Genomic DNA, 19,645 nt, shown 5'->3' with positions numbered 1-19,645 from the left:
AAAGGTTGCAAGGTTCACTTACATCCCTCCGTTTTACAAGACATCGTACGGACATGAGACATAGATTATAATCAATCTCATTGTTTAAGATTTTGTTTCCCGGTTTCTGATTTGTGATGACGACATAAGACTTTTAATCGAATGTATCAATTTAGTCTTGGCTAGGCCTAACACTTGTAAGTCAACACCAAATCACCACTGAGGGGCCTAAAGATATCGCGTTTTCCGTTAGGGAAAAAGGAACGAATAAACTTTGATTTATATGCTTGCATTATTTACTCATCAAATCATGCACAACAATACATTTTATAACATCAATTTACTGATGCGTTTACGTATTATCAATGCACAATTGACTTGTAAACCACAACTCATATATCTTCGTTTCAAGGATATAAGATATTATCATCTCAGAATTACTCGTAATAAAATACATGAAGTAATTCTCTGAGCGTGGGTTTATCCAATACTCAAAGTCCCCATTTTCAAAGTACTCATGAATATTGTAGCAACCATGGTAATGTCTAATCTCCATAGACAATCTGCAATTCAATTCCTGACAGTTTTCATTCACTACTTACTTCCTAAAGTATGAGCGACTGTGGAGTTTCGAATAATCAAATTATTCAAGAAGTAAAACATGCAAAGTGACACACAATAACAACCTAATTAACTATGGTCTCAAAACTATTGAATATAAATAAAACTCTTATTATTTAATCACCATATTAATTAAGACTTTATCATTGTATAATGTTTCGAGTAATCAACTAACCACCTGAATTAAACATCAGTCATGCCATGTTATGAACATACATACTATGTTTCTATATGGTCCTTCCTTTGTGAATAGATCGATCGACACTATTTCAATTATGCTCATTTTTCAATTTCAAATTCTTGTCACTACTAAAACGTGTTAGAATTCTAAGCTTACATACATTGTCCTTTAGTGATTTCGAGGCTTTAAAGTCATAGAGACTTAGCCAATGACATTACAAAATGTTCCATTGGAACTTTGTTACTACAAACAATTCCATGGAAATGAAGTCTTAAATTCAAGCTACACTTCTTTAACACCTTTCTTGCATTAAAGTTTCCAACTCAAATGTAGATTCTAATGATCAACTCTCATTATGGAAACATTTCCACATTCCTATATGACCATCAATTTTGACCAAGAATCATCCTAATCTAAAACATATCACTATGGTCCTTCCAAACAATACCATACTTCCAACCGTCTCTTAGAATGTTTTTTGACAGTTGTTTAACAACTTTGGTCACACAAAGTTCTAGTCCTTTTCCCTCTCAATGTCCAAAGCATTTGGAAAAATCGTAACAAGTGAATATTATAACATATGTAATCGATCCTATACCCGAAGCATATGAGACTCGATTCATTATGTCTTACATAAGGACCCGATATATGTTCTGTCTCTTGATATAATATTTCCATATATTGAATTTCCTATGTTGAATCATTTCAACATGATATTCATATATGTTTATGACTAAGTTCTATTAAACTATGCAATCTAAACTTTTAGATTTGAAACAAAGTATGAATGCCCTCTCCCTTAAGTCTATCATAGAGAAACAATTCCCAAACTTTGCAATTTGCAAAATGAAAAACTTTGTTTCTTATGAACAGTATTGCCAACTTGCAATACTATCATAACAATTATGCTTCCACTAGCATAACAATTATGCTCCCACTAGTTTTGACATGTACCCATAAATTAACTGGACTGCTAGAAACCAATACTCTTGATTTTCTTACTAAAGTGTAGATTTCTGATACGTGATAAAAGAGGGGCACGACTCGATTGCTTCGCATCAACGGGGGACTTGTGTACTTGATAACTTTTAATGATACTCTGATAAATGCACTTGTGATTTCAATAAATACTTAAAGTTTTAATTGAAAATTTTAGGTTGAATTTCGGGGTGTTACAACAACCTTTCGGTTGGAATGCCCCGACCTACAACATTTCAGTTGGATTGCCAATACATAATGGGTCCACAACCTCCTGATTGGATTACCCCCGACCAACAACCTTCTGGTTGGAATTCCCCTGCCCATAACCTTTCATTTAGAATGCCCCACAGTCTCAACCCCACGATATCATGTCAACATATACATAACAATTAACATATATCTAGCTACAGATAAATATATAACTAGCCAGCAAACAAACAAGCAGATCTATAGATCACTACCGCATAGCAACAACCTATTTACTAGGATACAGACCTAACAAATAACTATAGTATAACGACATCCTATATAATAGGATCCATAATCTAGTGGGCCAACATTGGTGCCTTCGACCTATGAGTACATTGAAGAAAACTCGCATCTCAGTCTGAAGAGATAGTTGATCAACACGTTGCTCTAAATATGAACTCTACCAATCACCTTTACATGAGCAAAACTCAGTCCACAGATCAAATACCCAAAATACCCTTATGTCAAACTTAGTCAAAGTCAACATAGCTAGTCGCCACGTTGTGGCCTCATTGGCCGCACTGTGGCTATAAACCGATAAAATAGGCGGGTCTTGACCAAGTCACCACGCCGTGATAACTTTAACCACACCGTGGTGATGCGTCCGGAAAACTTAAACCATTATGTTGTTTCCTTCATCTATATAAGCTCCTAAAGCTCAGATCTAGTCCTTCCCATGGTCTTTATCCCTCAAAACCCTCCATAAACCAAAGTCCCAACCCCAACCTCTAATGGTAACTTAAGGCATCAAGACTCTTATTAAGCGCCCAATATTTAGAGTTGAACCTCCAAATTTTCCAGAAGGATTTCATGCCCCTAAGGGACCTTAAAAATTGTAGCTTTATGAACCTGCATGCCCAATGAATGCCTTTTCCATTTTTGGTCAAACATAGGGTTTTATGACCAAAACTTCCATGCATGACCTCAAAACTCGATTATAATTTAGATCCAATACACTAAATGCTCTACTTGATCTGGAGATTCATAAATTTGCAAAATTTATGAGATCCCATTACTTAAATCCATCAAAACATGGAAAAACGGGATAAAATCCAAAGATCTAGCAACATGGTAAGAAAAAGGTTGAATCTTGGACACTCACCAAGGTCTATAGGATATGCTAGCCGGAGAAATGATGTTTTCCAAGCAACCATCACACCAAGAGCTTCCTTCTTCATCAAAAATCACCAAAAAGCATCAAGAATGAGCTCACAACTTCAATGGAGGCTAGGGCTAGGGTTTATGAGGTTAGGAGGAAGATGAAGGCTGAAACCCTAGCTTTAATGTTCTTTATATAGGGTCCAAAGCCCAAAATTAGGGTTTTCACTAAAACACCTTCCACGTCGTGGTGCCCAAGACCACATGGTGGTGGGTTATTTTAAGTCTCACGATCCAAAACACTCCGCCACGTCGTGGTGATGCTCCACCACACTGTGGCCACCACAATTATGATTTATACATAAAAGTTGATTCATACCTGGACCGGATGTTACATGAAAACTTATAATACAATAAGGGCCCTTTTTTTGGCTCATCCTGGGCCTTTGAGAATATTTAATTCCTCAAAACCGGCCCTACATGTTAAGGTGCAAATGAAGGATTTATAAAAAAAGTTTGTTTTATAAAAAAAAACAGTTTGATACGGTATGTTTAAGAGCATGTAATTCAGTTAATACATATCCAAATAAGGTGCTTTTAGAGTCTAGAATTAATCCAAAACATTGAAATACATTCTAAAAAAATCAGGCCGAATCGACTTATAACAAAACGGGTATGACAATTTAAGGACTTATAACGAAACATGTATGACAATTTAAAATGAAGTAAAATCCAACACATTGTAGAAACAACAACAAAAAATCAACTTTGATACTCCATATTTACGGACTATAAATGAGTCAATACATATGCAAATAAGGTATTTCTGGATTCTAGAAAAAAACAGACATACTTATAACAAAGTGATTATGATAGTTTAAAGTGAAGCAAAAAATACTTCACAATGTAGATTGATTCAAGCCCATTCTAATTTCGGTTCTAGGTCTTAGGCCCAATTAACCCAAAACCCGAAGGACCCCTACACAATACTTGATTTTAGGCTAATAACGAACCCGATAACTAGACCGATTTTGAGTAATATGGTTCCAACCAGTTCCGGTTTGGTTCCGATTCCAGAACAGGTTTCCGGTTTCAAAGCACATCCCTACCATAGGGGCTGGCGTTGTAATGAAAATAATAATTGGACCAACATAGAGTATTATGCCAAACAACAGGGACCACTAATGTAACTTTGTCTATATATAATTGTTACTTAACCATTACCATTTTGTATGGTGCATGGAAATTTTAAGGATTTTGTGGTGGTAATTGGTGCAGAGAGCGATGGTTATTCGCAACGAGAGAAAACTTTAAGCGGTTGTTTTCACCACAAGCCATGGAGAGGAGGGAGGAGTCTTGTTCCAAACTTTCTCATGGGATGATCTTCTTCTTCTTCTTCGTTTCTCGTTTCCCTCTCTGATTCCTTTCCTCCAACTCCACCACCGTTAAAGGTAAATTTCTTTTGTCGATCGGAAATTCTGCTTGCATCTACATTCCATGAATACTTTTTCTTGCTCGTGCTTTTTGGAATTCGATGCTTAATTCGGTTAGCTTGGGTTGTTTCACATTCGACATTTTGTTATTACGATTCCATTTTAAGTTAATTTGTTCAATATAATGTTACGACGTTTCACATTTGAATTTGCGTGTTAATTCGTTTCGAGTGCTCTAGGGTTTTAATTTGTAGTATGCACAAACCAATTGTTTGATTCGACATTCATACATTCTCAATGCATAATATGCATCCAAATTTAGGGTAAACTTTATTGATTTCAGATCGTTTGAAAGAATAAACATGTTTTTAACTTTCAATGTTCGAAACTGTTTTAAAAACGTAATTGCGAAATTACGCACTTGTTTCTTATTATAATCTGTTTTTTGATGTTGTTGTTCCAAAAAATTCTGAAAACAATACAGATCTTCATGGTGCAATGCCTACATTTACAACAGTGGCTTTAGATAGTTTAATAGAACCAAAAGCTTCTAAGCTATCATCAACAAGGAAGACAAAACCTGAACCAAAACTGGAGAGAAGAAATAGCAGCTCCACTCTTACAAAACAAGCCAGTGGAATCCATGGTGCTGATGGAAAATCAGAATTGGGAAACACCACAATCACAATGGAAAGAAAGCATCATTGGAATCAAATCTCACCTGCTCTTTATGCTACCCCTGAACCAACACCACTTCCAGATTCTCAACTATCATTTCCTTCATCACCTTATGTTGTTGACCATAAGAGACGTGGACCTAGACTTTCCAAGACTTATTCAGCTGTTCTTCATCGCGATGAAAAAAAGACAGTTGAAATTGGGAAAAGTTTAGAAGCAGAAGATGTTGGATCTAGCAAGGTTTTTGACACCAAAGATACTGTTTCTAGTAATGCTGATGTTCCCCATGTGAAGTTTCTGAATAATGGAGATCTTGGATCAAAAAAGGTTCTGAATGTCATAAATACTGTTTCTGGTGATGTTGATGATACGCGTGTCAAGTTTCATCATAATGCAGATGGACGTGAGAGTTCAAGAAAGCATGATGCATTGGAAAGAGAAGGTGAAGTTGATGACTTTTTTGACCCTAATGATACAATGAGTGGAAGTGATGGGGAAACTAATCATGTAGTAGAGAGGCCTTTAAATGTCAACACTCCATTTGCAGAGTTTTATGATGCTTGGGAAGGTAATCTGATTTCATTCCTATCTGTTTTTGGTCTTTCTAACTCACACTATTACTAAATGAAAGTTAAATTTTTCGATACCCAACGCCACCCTTCAAGAATATTTTTTCATAATGACTATTCTACCCCTTCTTTATCCAGTTATAAGAAAACAATGAAAGCACAAGATGTAATAGAAAGAAATACAAGTAGGATGCTACAATACACAAACAATATTTTTTCAAAATGACTATTCTACCGCTCCTTTAATATCGAAAGCAAAAGATATAATAGAAAGAAATAAAAGTAGGATGCTACAATACACAAACAATATTTTTTCAAAATGACTATTCTACCCCTCCTTTAATATCGAAAGCAAAAGATATAATAGAAAGAAATAAAAGTAGGATGCTACAATACATAAACAATATTTTTTTTTTCAAAATGACTATTCTACCCCTCCTTTAATATCGAAAGCAAAAGATATAATAGAATACACAAACAATATTTTTTCAAAATGACTATTCTACCCCTCCTTTAATATCGAAAGCAAAAGATATAATAGAAAGAAATAAAAGTAGGAAGCTACATACAATACACAAACAAACGAAAGACTATTGCTATTTCTTTCATTTCAAGCATATTACAATACTAAGGAATTGGTGATTCCGATGTGTTATCACCACAGAACTGGCAACAGAAACCGGAATCCAGCATAAGGCAACTGACATTGAGGGGGAATTACGTGAGATGCGATCAGGATTTCTGTATGAGAGGGAGAAAAGAAGGCAAGCTGAAAATCGTCTGAATGATATGAAAAGTCAATGGGGAAGAATTCGTGAAAAATTAGCCATTGTTGGATTGAATCTTCCTTTAGATCCTAGTGTAGTGGAGGATGATCAAACCAAAGATCCTGGAGAAGAGATATGTCGCCAGGTTGATGTGTTAAGGTTTGTTTCCAATTCCATTGGGAAGGGAATTGCAAGGGCGGAAATGGAATCACAATTCCAGTCTAAGAACTTTGAGATTGCTAGGTTGTTGGATCGAGTGCATTACTATGAGGCTGTTAATCATGAAATGTCTCAGAGGAATCAAGAAAGTGTTGGTGAGTTTTATACTTTGACATTTCGTTGACTTTTTTTTATTAAGCCCATTAAGTGAAAGAGAAACAACACTATGGAATTGGGGAATGATTCGTTACATTGAAATGAAAAAAGAAAAAAAAAATTGTTTTGACTGATGGAATGGAATGGACGATTCAGGAATGTGATTCCATCCATTTTGATAATGATTTTCATTCCATCATGAAATTGCAATTGAACCCATTTTTTATTGAACAGTTGTTAATGAAACAAATATTTTTAAAAAAGTTCATTTCGTTGAACTAAATTACATTTCTGTTTTTTTAGAAGGGTTAATCTCATAAAAGACCTTATATTTTGTGTTTTTTTTTTTTTTTTTTTATTAAACTTAACTTTGTTTTTTTCCTGATAAAGACCTTGTACATTTTTCATTGTTTTAGCCCGTTTAGTCATTTTTTGCCGAAAAAACTTGTAACATGTGAGGGTTTTTTCGGAAAAAAGTAAAATAGTTGAGGGTTTTTTCAGAAAAAATGAAAAAAGTACAAGGTCTTTATCAGAAAAAAAATAAAGTTAAGTTTAATCAAAAAAATAAAAAAAAAACACAAAATATAAGGTCTTTTATGAGATTAAACCTTTTCAGAACCAATTATAAAATAATATTTTTTTATTATAACTTATTTAGATGTTAATAATAATGAGCTTTTATTACGTACAATGTATTATTTACTTAAATCCCTAGAATAAAATTAAAATTATATCGTATCTACACATGATGTAAAAGAAATCATGTGAAAATTCATTTCCATTCGTAGAGACCACCCAAACATGATCATGACTCATTCCATTAACATATATATATATATATATATATATATATATATATATATATATATATATATATATATATATATATATAGTGATAGTGATTAATTGATTAATAACTGGTTTAAATGCACATATTTTTGTTAAAGTGTCAACTATTACTTTTAGAATATTTATTTATTTATTTATTTTTATAGAAACCATGCGACGACTTAGGCAAAAGAGGAAGAAAAGACAAAGGTGGATTTGGGGTTCAATTGGTGTTGCAATAACACTTGGAAGTACCGCCTTAGCTTGGTCTTACCTCCCAACTGCAAAACCATCATCATCTGAATCCAACCGTTCCACTCAGTGATCACTACCCCCACCCACCCACCACCACTGGGTATGTCTCAATACCTCAATAAGAAAACAATTGAATCTCAAATCAAAACTATGATGTTAAAAACACACATAGTTAAATGAAAGATAACCAAATATGTTTAAATGCAAGAAATAACAATGTACTTTAAGAGCACAATATTTTGTAAAGAAAAAAATGGAAGAGTAAATTACACGAATGGTCCCTATGGTTTGAGGTAATTTGCATGTTTGGTCCCTAACTTTTTTTTTAACCCAGAAAGTCCCTACTGTTTGTTTTTGTTCGTGTTTGGTCTCTGTCTTACCTAAAATGACTATTTTGCCCTTGATTTTTTATTTATTTAAATAAATATCAAGGGCAAAATAGTATTTTTAGGTAAGACAGGGACCAAGCGCTTAATAAAAACAAACTGTAGGGACCTTCCGAGTTAAAAAATAAGTTAGGGACCAAACATGCAAATTACCCCAAACCATAAGGACCATTCGTGTAATTTACTCCAAATGGAATTATAATGAGAGTATTATGCTATAAATTATGATACACAGATAAATAAAAACATGTTGCTATTTCTTGCAGGTTAGTTCCGATTGTAAGTTGAGCTTTTTGAGAAGGTTGTATATAATACATATTTTTCGGCGGTAATAAAACATTTTTGGCAGTAATAAAAAACATGGTATTCATAGTTTACATCATACATGTAAACAAAAGTTACCATTGTGAGAATTTGTGGGGTGGAGAAAGAGATCATTTCAAGAAGTTGTGTCAAGACTCCTAGGTGTAATTATTTTTTTTGAATTTCTTTTTATTTTTTATTTGTTAATTAAAGTTTATGTTTGCCAAATTTAAGAAAAAAAGATCTTAAATTTGTGTTTGGCTATCGTTTCTTTTTTTTTTCTTTTATCTGTCAAACATAATAATTAAATTAAGGATATGTTTCACGGATTATCTGAAAAGCTAGTTAATAGCTAAAAACTTGATGCTAGATAAAAAAAAAATGTCTGATAACACTAACTGATAAGCAAATTGAAATATGTAAAATGACATAAAATAGCTATAGAAGATTGATTTTTTTAAAAAGAAATAATTAATAAAGCATATATTTGGGAGAATTTTAAAAAATCTCAATAAGCTCTTTCAAAGGCAATTTAAAAACTACTTTTTGATTAATCAAACATTGCAACATAAAAAAATTCGAAAAATAAATTTTTTTGTAAGCAATATTTTAAAATTGGGTTTTTTAGTTAACTCGGTATGATGTTAGTTCAAACCGATTTTTAGAATTTTCTTGTATTTTATAAATATGTTCATACATATAAATTATATATAATATATAATTACCACATGTATCAAGGTCTTTTATGTGCTTGTAAAAAAAGTTATAATAATAGGGAACGTGGTGATCTACTAACTAAATGCCTAAGTGAAGTATGAATAAATTATATTCAGTTAAAATATGTATAAAAGTCTATTTAGATGAAAAGCCTAATGGGATTTGCTCTCTATGTGTGTGCGAAAATGATTTCCTTCTTTCCATTATTTAACTACAAAAATCTTTATTGTTAACAAACAACACTTGCTTGTGTATGGAGAAGAATAGCTTTTAGGAAGGAAAGAATTATTAAGTTACCGTGACAACATAACTGATTATAATTGACATTGAATAAAATTAATTGTTATAGTCATAACTTTGTATATAGGTCAGTTTTAAAATTTAAATTTAAAAGAAGAAAGAAAAAGTACAAGTGAATATGGTCCGGTTTGATGGTTTTTGAATTTAGGAAATCATTTATCTTTGTTATTTATTTATTTATTTATTTTTGTTAATAAATAATTTGCGTTTTGTTATTTTAATAACCATGTTGATTACATCTAACAAAAAGAAGTAATGTACTAAATATAATATAACATGACGTAAAATACCGATTTATAAATTCACTTCATTTGATTTCTTAGGTTTTCTATGAAAAAAAAATGAAAAAGGCAACCTAAACATAAAAATTTGGCCTTTTATAAATCAAAAATCAAACCGGGTTTTTCAGAATAATTTGTTATTTTGTTTTCTTTTTATTTGTTTTTGCACACTCCTAAAAAGAAAGCGAAAAGGATCAAAGTTGCCGAGTGTCAAAGCATATATATATATATATATATATATATATATATATATATATATATATATATATATATATATATATATATATATATATATATATATATATATATATATATATATATTCTAATTTAACGACATTGATATTTTAATTTGGAAAATTGAACTTTGAAATAGAAGATACAAATGAAGTTTGGAATTTTGCAGTATAAATAATATTTCTTTGGTTGAAAATAAGAGTATACTTCGCAGGTTGAATGGCTATGGATCCTCTTCACCACCATTAACTTAATAAAAATATTCTTTTTACCTTTATCACAATCATTTTGTTTTTTAATTGTCATTTTCCTTGCTTTCCATTTGTTAAATAAGAAAAAAAAAATATCCATATAATTTTTTTGATTTTTTATACACTCTTTGGGCCATTGGTCAAGGTGCGGAAAATATGGACTTAATGGAGCCCGTATTTAGTTACAATATAATAATATATCTTTTATTTGCTTTTTTCCACTTTTCTTCTTTATTTTTTCAAAGGATAAAAGGGACGGTTGCATATATTGATTTTTTTTTTTTAAATGCTTGAAAATAAATAATGTTGTACGAAATTGCTTCATCTTAAAAAAAAAATTCTGTAATATGCATGTCAAAATTCGTCCATCTAAAATGATAGAACAAAGCCTCTATGGAAAATAATACATGTTTATTATCATATGTTTGTGTCTAAGTCTTCTATGCCCAATGCAATATTCGCAAGGACAAAGATCCGAATCATGAGAAACAAGGAACCTCAGCGATTAAGGTAGTGTTGCATCTTCATCATAAAATTATCTAAACCACAATGTTTGCAACGAAAATCAAAAGCATAAACTAATAAAGATATTATAAATCGTTGTATTTATTTGGGTTTTATTTTTATAGTTGTATTGGCCAAAACAGTTGTATATTATTGTTTTTAATAAAAATGTTTTGTTTATTATTTATCCCTGGGTATAAGAAAATAATACTATGCATATGTGTAGCTCGGAAATATAAGTATATACATATGAAAATAAATGAATTTATTTGTATTTCTTTTAAGTACGCATCAAAAATGTTAGAGGAGTGTATATTCTACGTCTCGTAACAAAAGAAAAGAAGAGAAGAGAAAAGAAAGTTATGAGAGAAAAAAAGAGAAAGGAAAGGAAAACAAAAATTTCTTTTATGTTTAGAGTTTGAGAGAGTTTAGAGTTTGAGAGAAGTGGAAGCAAAATGAATCATTTTGTTCTTTCTTTCAAAATCCTCCCAAATTGAAAGGAAAGTCAGGAGGGAAAGTAATCCTCCCATTTCCCTCCACTTCCTTTCATTTCCCTTCTTTAATGAAACTTAGGAACACCAGTTCTTTTATTTTCTTTTCGTTTCTACCTTTTTTTTTTTTTTCTTTTCACTTTTTAAGTTGAACTCGGGAACTGGGTGCTAGTGTTTTTACAAATAAATCACAATATAATCGTATAATGTTAGAATTAAATGGAATTTTATTAAATACATTTTATATTATTACCATAAAATATACTATAATCATCATTTAGTATTTAATACAATATGAAGTTACTCTTATAATTATGGAAGGTAGTTAGTCTCATTAGAATCAATGTCGTCCCCTTTTATGCTTAATCTATAATTGGTACAAATGGTTTTAGAGTTCTCACAATTGTTTGATCATGATTTATATTCCTACATAATAAACAACAAAAACATAAAATTAAAAATATCATGGTTGAACCATGGATCCTTGTTCATTATTTAAAAACAACAAATAATATATAATAGGGTTTAATAAGAATACAATTATGATGTTAATAAGTTCAAGAACTCAAAGTATTGTTCTTCTAATGGAATTTCACACCTTGGCTTCAAGCAAGCAAGTTCCTTCTTGGTGATGATTGAAGTGGAGAAAGGAGATGGAGTGAGAGGCTTTTACGGTTTAGCTAAAGGAGCATCCCTTGGTCTCGCATTCCTTATATAAGGAGGGAAAATCCTAGGAGCCTTTCTTAGCCTTTAGGTTTGATCAAATAATGGTAACATTACAATAATATAAACTTCAGACTATTATTGCATAAATGGACCTCTTAATTGATTTATATTTATTACGAAAATGACCCTCTTGCTTTTCTGGACGAGCGAAGTGTGTAACCCAAATTGGCATATGTAATTAGTAATTGTGTCATGAACTTGTGCTAATGAGCATATCTCCAATAGAATCATACTTGTGCACGTCACAACAATTATAAATAACTAACAAAATTACAAAGGGTATATCTTCCATGACAAGTACCGAGACCTTTAACCTTAAGGTTCGAACCAGTCCTAGGTAAGTGATCAAATATTATTATGTTCTTGATGTTCTTGATATCTAGATAAATGTGAGACATGGAAATCTTGTCAAGCTTAGAAGTTCATGATTTTGTTTCTCAATAGAGATTTACAGTGATCCAAACGATAAACTACATAACTGAATTATTCTCAATTCAATCTGAGTATAATTATATATTTCTTGTCAGTGTTGAATCATTGAGGGGCACATGGATACCACTTCTACAAAATGTCACAAGGAACAAATGAACTTTGATTATACATAAATGTACGCATTTGTTCTGTCATACCTAAGTGTATCTCGTATTGCTGCCAATTACAAATAATATGTAAGGACGTCAAGGCATAATAGACTATGCATAAATCCTATGTATCTCTATTTCAAGGACATAAGATATTACCATCTTAACATTACATGCAAGAATATTTTAAAAGTAATTCCCTAAGTGTGGGTTACTCGTATACTTAGGGATGGCTCAACCAATTTGGTGGCTCTAAGCGGATCAAAAATTTGGGTCCCTTTGGTATTTATTATACTTAATGTTACAAGCCCTCCTCTTTTATTCGGTCTTGAGACCGATAATAATAAACTAAAAAAAGTTTATAAATGGCGGAGTTATAAATTTTTATTATTATTATGTATATGTTTTTTTGTGAATATATTTAAGACATAAAGTTAACTTTTCTAACATTTTTAGATACTTTATGCATGATCTCATATTTCCCAGCTAACAAACATCATATTGTTCGTTATACAAGTGTTAGGATACTTTCTATCCCGTATGCCTGAATTCAGACCCCCTCATCATCAAAACATACCGTGACATAGGCCAAGTGGCATTTGGGAAAAATGGAGGGGGATTATTTCAACCTTCATGTACCTCAAACTTTTTTTTGGTGGCAGTTAAGTTTTTAATTATGAAAGGTGACAATTTACACATTTCCAAAGGAAAGTTTTGATATTTTTGGAATGAAAATTGGATGGAAAAGGGTTTGTTTTGGTGATTGCTCTTGTGGTATTGCCTACAACCAGGTTAGGAAAATTAGGGGGTGTTCGCATATGTTTTTGCTGGTGGGGTAATTGCATCAGTGATTTTGGTGTTGGCTATATTATGGGTTGGTGCTTTTGATGGAATTGGATTCCATGAGAGAGGGGAACTCTGGAACTAGAATGGGTTGCGAACTGCCAAAAGCTTGTTTACTTTTTGTTATTATGGTCATGTTGTTTTTCCAACACTATGAAATTCCATGAAGGATAAGTCCCAGTTTCCCAAGGTTAGTATTTGGTTTTATATTGCAATTTAACCATCATTCATACCAAAGTACATTAAAGACACTATACTTTACAACAAAACAAGCATGTTTTGAGAAATAGTGACAATGGAAAGGTAGAAATTAAGTCTTTAATTATAAGGTGCTTCTATATCAAAACAGATTTCCACATCAAACAGATTTAACTTCATCAAAATAACTAAATTTATCATAGATTATCAGATTATCACAAGACACAAAATTTATAATCATAGATTATCAGCAATAAACAGTAATCGGCTATAGAGAAATAGAGAATCAAAGGAAGAACCAAAGAAGAACATGCCTTTTAAGAATTTGGCCTTTCAAGATTCATGAATCACCAAATCAGTTGAGTTCTTAACAATTGACAGCCTTTCAGAATGAATAATCAACAATTGAGCTAACCACTTTTTTTGAACAATCAATAATCGATCAGAGCTAGGAAGAAGAAGATTTGAAAAATAGAGAATCAAACTGGTAATGGTTTTTTGCAGCTCAGGGAGAATGAAGAATGAAATTAGAGGGATAGAGAATGGCTTCCGTCGATAATGGTTTATGCGGTTTTGCTAATGTGCATGAATGGAGAATCTGGATCGACATCCCCTAATTGAAATGTGGGTTATGTGGTGACCTTTGATTTGGGATCCCTAAGCAAGGGCTTAGTTTCATTCAATGTAAGGCCGACCCTACGTATACTTGATCTCTATCAAGTATATATGTATGTTTTTCATATATGTATGTTTTATCCATTAATATGGATAATCTACTGACACTCCTATAGTAGTCGTGATTCAATATTTCTTTCCTTTGAAGAATGACCAACCATGGATATTCTGAATTGTTACTCAAGGAAGTTTGTAAAACACGCAAAATGGAATGAATTAACGAAAGTTATTGATCTCTAGAACATATTAAGCTCTCAATATAATAATCACTATTTTAGGTAAAGTAAATACTATATAAGTTCCAAAACATTAAATCAATTGATAAATTAAGCTAATTAACTTGTAAATATAATGCCACTAGACCTTTTATAAGAGTCATGCTTTGTCTGGGAAACGACATGGTGAATGGATCAACCAAGTTTCGTTTAGAAGTAACTATGATATCGATAATGTTCAACAGTTCTAAGTATACTTTGTGTGCGTTTATGTGTAACCACACTGAGAGATTTTTTATGAAACTCTTCATCCATATAATTTTTTTTTGCTCCATTAGTTTCGATATACTCAATCTTATGTATCTTACTTAGTATTCTTCCCAGCTACCGCTCCTCCGTTTACTAAGAACAAGAATCACGATTGTGAATATGAATTGTTTCTATTGGTTTGGAAGTCTACATCAAGTAACTCATTACAATGATCTCTTCCTTTCTTGTAAAGGATCAAGGATATACTTAAATGTTAGAGATTTATCTTTATTCCAATCCTTTCGATTTTTCCATGATTTTCCTGATGCTATTCGTCATGATTGTTGGAAATAATGTCTAATGTCATTAACTATTTTGTGATATTTCTAATAATAGCATGGTCCTTTTGATTGGCCTTATAACTCAAATAACAATAAGGAAATGGAGAAAAATAAGTTATTAATTTATTAAGTAATTAATAAATTAGTTAGAGATTATTTTAGAATTAATTAAATAGTTTAATTAATTAAAGAGCTTGAATATTAATTAATATCTAGAGATTAATTGGAATATTCTAGAACCTTCTGGAGAGGTGATATGGATAGTTTTAAGAAGGCCTAGATACGGATAAGACATGTTTTGAATCAGATAAGGATTATCCTGTAGAATTTGAATATCTTAAAGATTTATCTACTACCTATAAATAGACTACAAGGGGTCAAACCATAGTTGTAGATTCCTTCTGATTTTCGTCCACCTCACCCTTTCTTTCATAGAAGCTGAAAATCATAACCCCTCTCCTAGGGTGAGTGATAGAGAAAGAAACGACTACAGGTCAGAGGTTTCCCAACAGAGAAGGTGCAATTGGAGGGAGGCAACAACAACATCAAAAGGGGCTAAATCAGAAAAAAGATATGAAGAGGTGGCCAAACGAGGAGAGGGCAGAAGGATCAGAGACAAGGGTCATCTGGGGAGGAGGTAGAAGTAGACGAGACAGTAGAAGAAACCGATGAAAGAGCTCTAGTTTGGTGTCGGTAGCTGTTTTATTATTTAGTCGGAAAAGAGAAAAAAAAGGAAAAATTTGGAACATAATGAAGGCACCTCCGACAACTAATAGAGAATGTCGTTGGAGGTGGAAGGCGGTGGTTGTGGTTGTGGTCAGCTATATGGTTTTAACCTAGAGCTCTGATACCATGTAAACATATGTAGATCCCAAGATTGTCTCTCCAAAAGAGGCCTTATGGAGAGAACGAGAACTCCAACACATATAACCACTTATAAAACCATATTGCACTGATGTGAGATACATTAACAAAGAAATATTAAGAAATAAAATTTCAACCTCCTTAACTTGTAGTATTGAACTCTCTTTCAAAAAAAATTATAGTACTGAACACATACCTTGGGATGATCATAAGTATGTGTTCCAATCTTCAAATATCAAGCTTTCCACATTGAATTCAACATCTAATATTACATTAGATGGAAATTGGGTATCTCAATATAAAAGATTTTAAGTGGACTTTAAAGCCATCCCTATAGCCTCCTTATGTACAAGATCTCTTGCTAACCCTTTGGTTAGATGATCAGCTAAATTCAACCGAGTTCTTACAAACTCCACAGATATCAGACCAGTCATGATGAGCTCACGAATCATGCTATATCTAACACCTAAATGTCTAGACTTTCCATTGTACACTTGACTATAAGCCTTAGCCAAGGTTGTGGCACTACCACATCTGATAGAAATGGTAGATATCAGTTTGGGCCATAATGGAATTTCATAAATCAAATTCCTTAACCACTCAGCTTCTTTACTAGCAGCAGACAATGCAAAAAACTTAGACTCCATGGTTGAGTTAGTAATACAAGTTTGTTTCTTAGATGCCGAAGAAATACCACCTCCTCCACGAAGAAACACCCAACCACTTGTAGAAGAGTGATCCTCTAAGTTGTTAATCCAACTGGCATCTGAATAACCTTCCAAAACAGAAGGATATCCACTATATGTTAAACCATAATTCATGGTCCCTTTCAAGTACTTGAATACTCTACTCACAACTTGCCAATGATGTGAACTATGATTACCAGTATATCTACTGAACCTTCCCACAACATATGCTATATCAGGCCTAGTACTAATCATAATATACATTAGACAACCAATATCCCTAGAATATTCAAGTTGAGACACTAGAGATCTTTTATTTGGTAGAAGCTTGAGACTGGGATCTATGGGAGTGCTAACAAGAGAGCAATTCTCAAAGTTAAACTTTTTCAATATCTTCTCAATGTAATGAGATTGAGAAATTGAAATCCCATTTTTTCCTTATTTAATTCTTATACCAAGAATTACCTCAACCTCCCCCAGATCTTTCATTTTAAAACTAGATGATAAGAATTTCTTGGTTTTATTAACTTCTTCTAAATCAGTACCAACAATCAAGAATCAACATATCATCCGCATATAAACAAATCATGACTCTTTTACCAGAAGTATCAAATCTGCTATATACACAGTTGTCAGCTTGGTTTAATGGAAAACCATTAGACAAGACAACACCATCTGTCACACCCCCGAACCAGACGACGGAAACGTCCGAGGGCTCTTGTGACTTAAATTGAATACCATCACAATGAATATACATGAATCATAACATAATACATCACCATGCATTGAAATATTACAACTGATATTGTTTACATTCCGTACATTGTTTTAGACATTACAATTTCATAACATAACTGTCTGACAGATAACCTAAGCAAAACACCATGACATTACTTGTTACTTATCCTTCGGCTTACCTGTTACCTGAGAATACAAGTTATTTTGAAAAACGTCAACATATGAAATGTTGGTGAGTTCATAAGTAATGTTGTGGTAAAATGATTTGGTGTAGTTCGTAAACCCAGAAAATCTGATATTTTTTGAAAAGAGTATTTGCTTATAAAAAGTGTGAAGATCCTTAAATATGCTTGTTGATTTTCAAAACATGTATAATTGTTGAACTTTGTATTCATCACACAAGTGAAAATGTTGAACTTCCCAGGAAAAACCCGATGTTTTCCCAATACGTAAAATACATGACTTGTTTATTGTTATACCGATACGTCGAATGTTTTTGATTACCCGGGTGGCGTTGGATTAATTAGGGTTTGTGATTTGTTATAATCATGCATTTAGAAAATGACTAGTTTATAACTAGAATTTACGAACGATCCTTAAAGGCATCGGCCGTTACTACTCACTTAATCCACCCACCCTGATTACTATTGTTTATCGTCCTGAATCTGTTTACTTTGATTTCTCATGAGGCCAACAACCGAGGAGAAAGGAGGGTGCGAAGCCCCCTTTATTTCCATGAGTTATTCAAGGCTATCAGGAAAGCGAAAGACACTTGGCCCAACTCGCATTTGACTTCTCGACCTTACTAGCAGTACTAATGGGCCACTAGGGCCCAATAGCACATTAGAGCTATTGAAAATCCTTTTACATGGAATTGGGTCATAGGAGGCCCAATAACACGTAAGTGTATTCCCTTCGGGCCCAAAGATCATGTTATTGGGCTAGCAAGGCCCAATAAGCATAATTTGAAACTTCCAAGCCCAAAGTTTGTAAGTTGATTCATCATAATTATCACGTGTTTATTGAAATGCTTTGGTTTTATGATTTTGTTTTGTTATTGATTCGAGACTGAATCAATTCGTTTTGTAACGATATTTGTTGTTGAGAATGTATTTGTCTTTCCATTTCATCGGAAGTCGTGGATCTTGTATTTTGTATTTATGACTTAATTTTTTTGAAAATGGAGTTTGATCCTTTTCATTACCCTACTTTTATAACCACATTTTACTTAGTTGACAGTTTCAGCCCTTCTAGAGTAGTGATTCTCAGTTAAGGACTCATTTTTCACAACTTTTACAGTTTTAGCCTAAAATCTAAAAAGTTTTCATTTTTGGTCCTTTTTGATAATGAAAAGAATTTTTGACCCTTATAAACATTTTGTTATGCTAAATACCCCCTGTTTTACAGAAAGTTACATTTCAAGCCCCTCAGCTTGTAAAATTTCGCATTTGGAGGCTTATTGGGTCGAGAAGCCTATAGTTAGCCCATTAGGTTAAAAATTTACATTTGAAGTCCTTAGAAATTTCTAAAAATCAGAAAAATATTTATGGAAACTGTTTTGGCCCCTTTTAACCTTCAAGAAACCATGACTTGTTGATTTTTACCCCAAGTTTGTATTTTTGACAATTTAAGCCTAAAGATGGGTTTTATGTTCAAGTGTGTTCATCCTAACCCTATAAACTATTTTTCTTGACTTGATTAGTGTAAAATAGCTTAAGTTATGTTTATTTCCTTTCTCATGTCTTAGATCTCGGTTTTACACACTTTTTGATAACATATTCATCACAAAACACATGATATCACACATATACATGCATCAAATCACACATAGCATACATTTACACATAGATATACACATTTTCTTGTATTCTCCCCCATAAAACTCGTAAAAACCGAAAAGAAAGGGGTATGAAACTCACATTTTCTTGTTGTTTTCGATTTGAAGAAGAAAAGAGAAGAGTTTGTTGTTATTTTCGGTCCTAGCAACCTTTCTTGGAAAATCTAGAACTTAAAGAGCTTCTAAGGTGCAAGATCACAAGATTGAATGGATTTAGAAGATATTTTTGATGAAATGAAGTGAGTTAAATCATAAATTTAACATCAACTTA

The 19,645-nt window shown here is 32.5% G+C and overlaps 1 protein-coding gene across 1 annotated transcript; it reads left to right on the top strand.

The window, feature by feature from the left end:
- The first annotated feature begins 4,347 nt into the window (after nucleotides 1–4,347).
- LOC145043678 (uncharacterized) lies at nucleotides 4,348–8,901 on the top strand. The gene is made up of 5 exons (XM_078992399.1): nucleotides 4,348–4,560; nucleotides 5,027–5,788; nucleotides 6,454–6,870; nucleotides 7,867–8,054; nucleotides 8,607–8,901. Exons 2-4 carry the CDS (start codon nucleotides 5,041–5,043, stop codon nucleotides 8,022–8,024), a joined length of 1,323 nt encoding a protein of 440 aa, XP_078848525.1. The 5' UTR covers nucleotides 4,348–4,560; nucleotides 5,027–5,040; the 3' UTR covers nucleotides 8,025–8,054; nucleotides 8,607–8,901.
- The last annotated feature ends 10,744 nt before the right edge of the window (nucleotides 8,902–19,645 follow it).

Source organism: Lactuca saligna, chromosome 4 (genome assembly GCF_052625555.1).
Source record: "Lactuca saligna cultivar CGN05327 chromosome 4, ASM5262555v1, whole genome shotgun sequence".
NCBI lineage: Eukaryota > Viridiplantae > Streptophyta > Magnoliopsida > Asterales > Asteraceae > Lactuca > Lactuca saligna.
The sequence above is the reverse complement of the archived record's forward strand: the minus strand, read 5'-3'. Positions and strand labels throughout refer to the sequence as shown.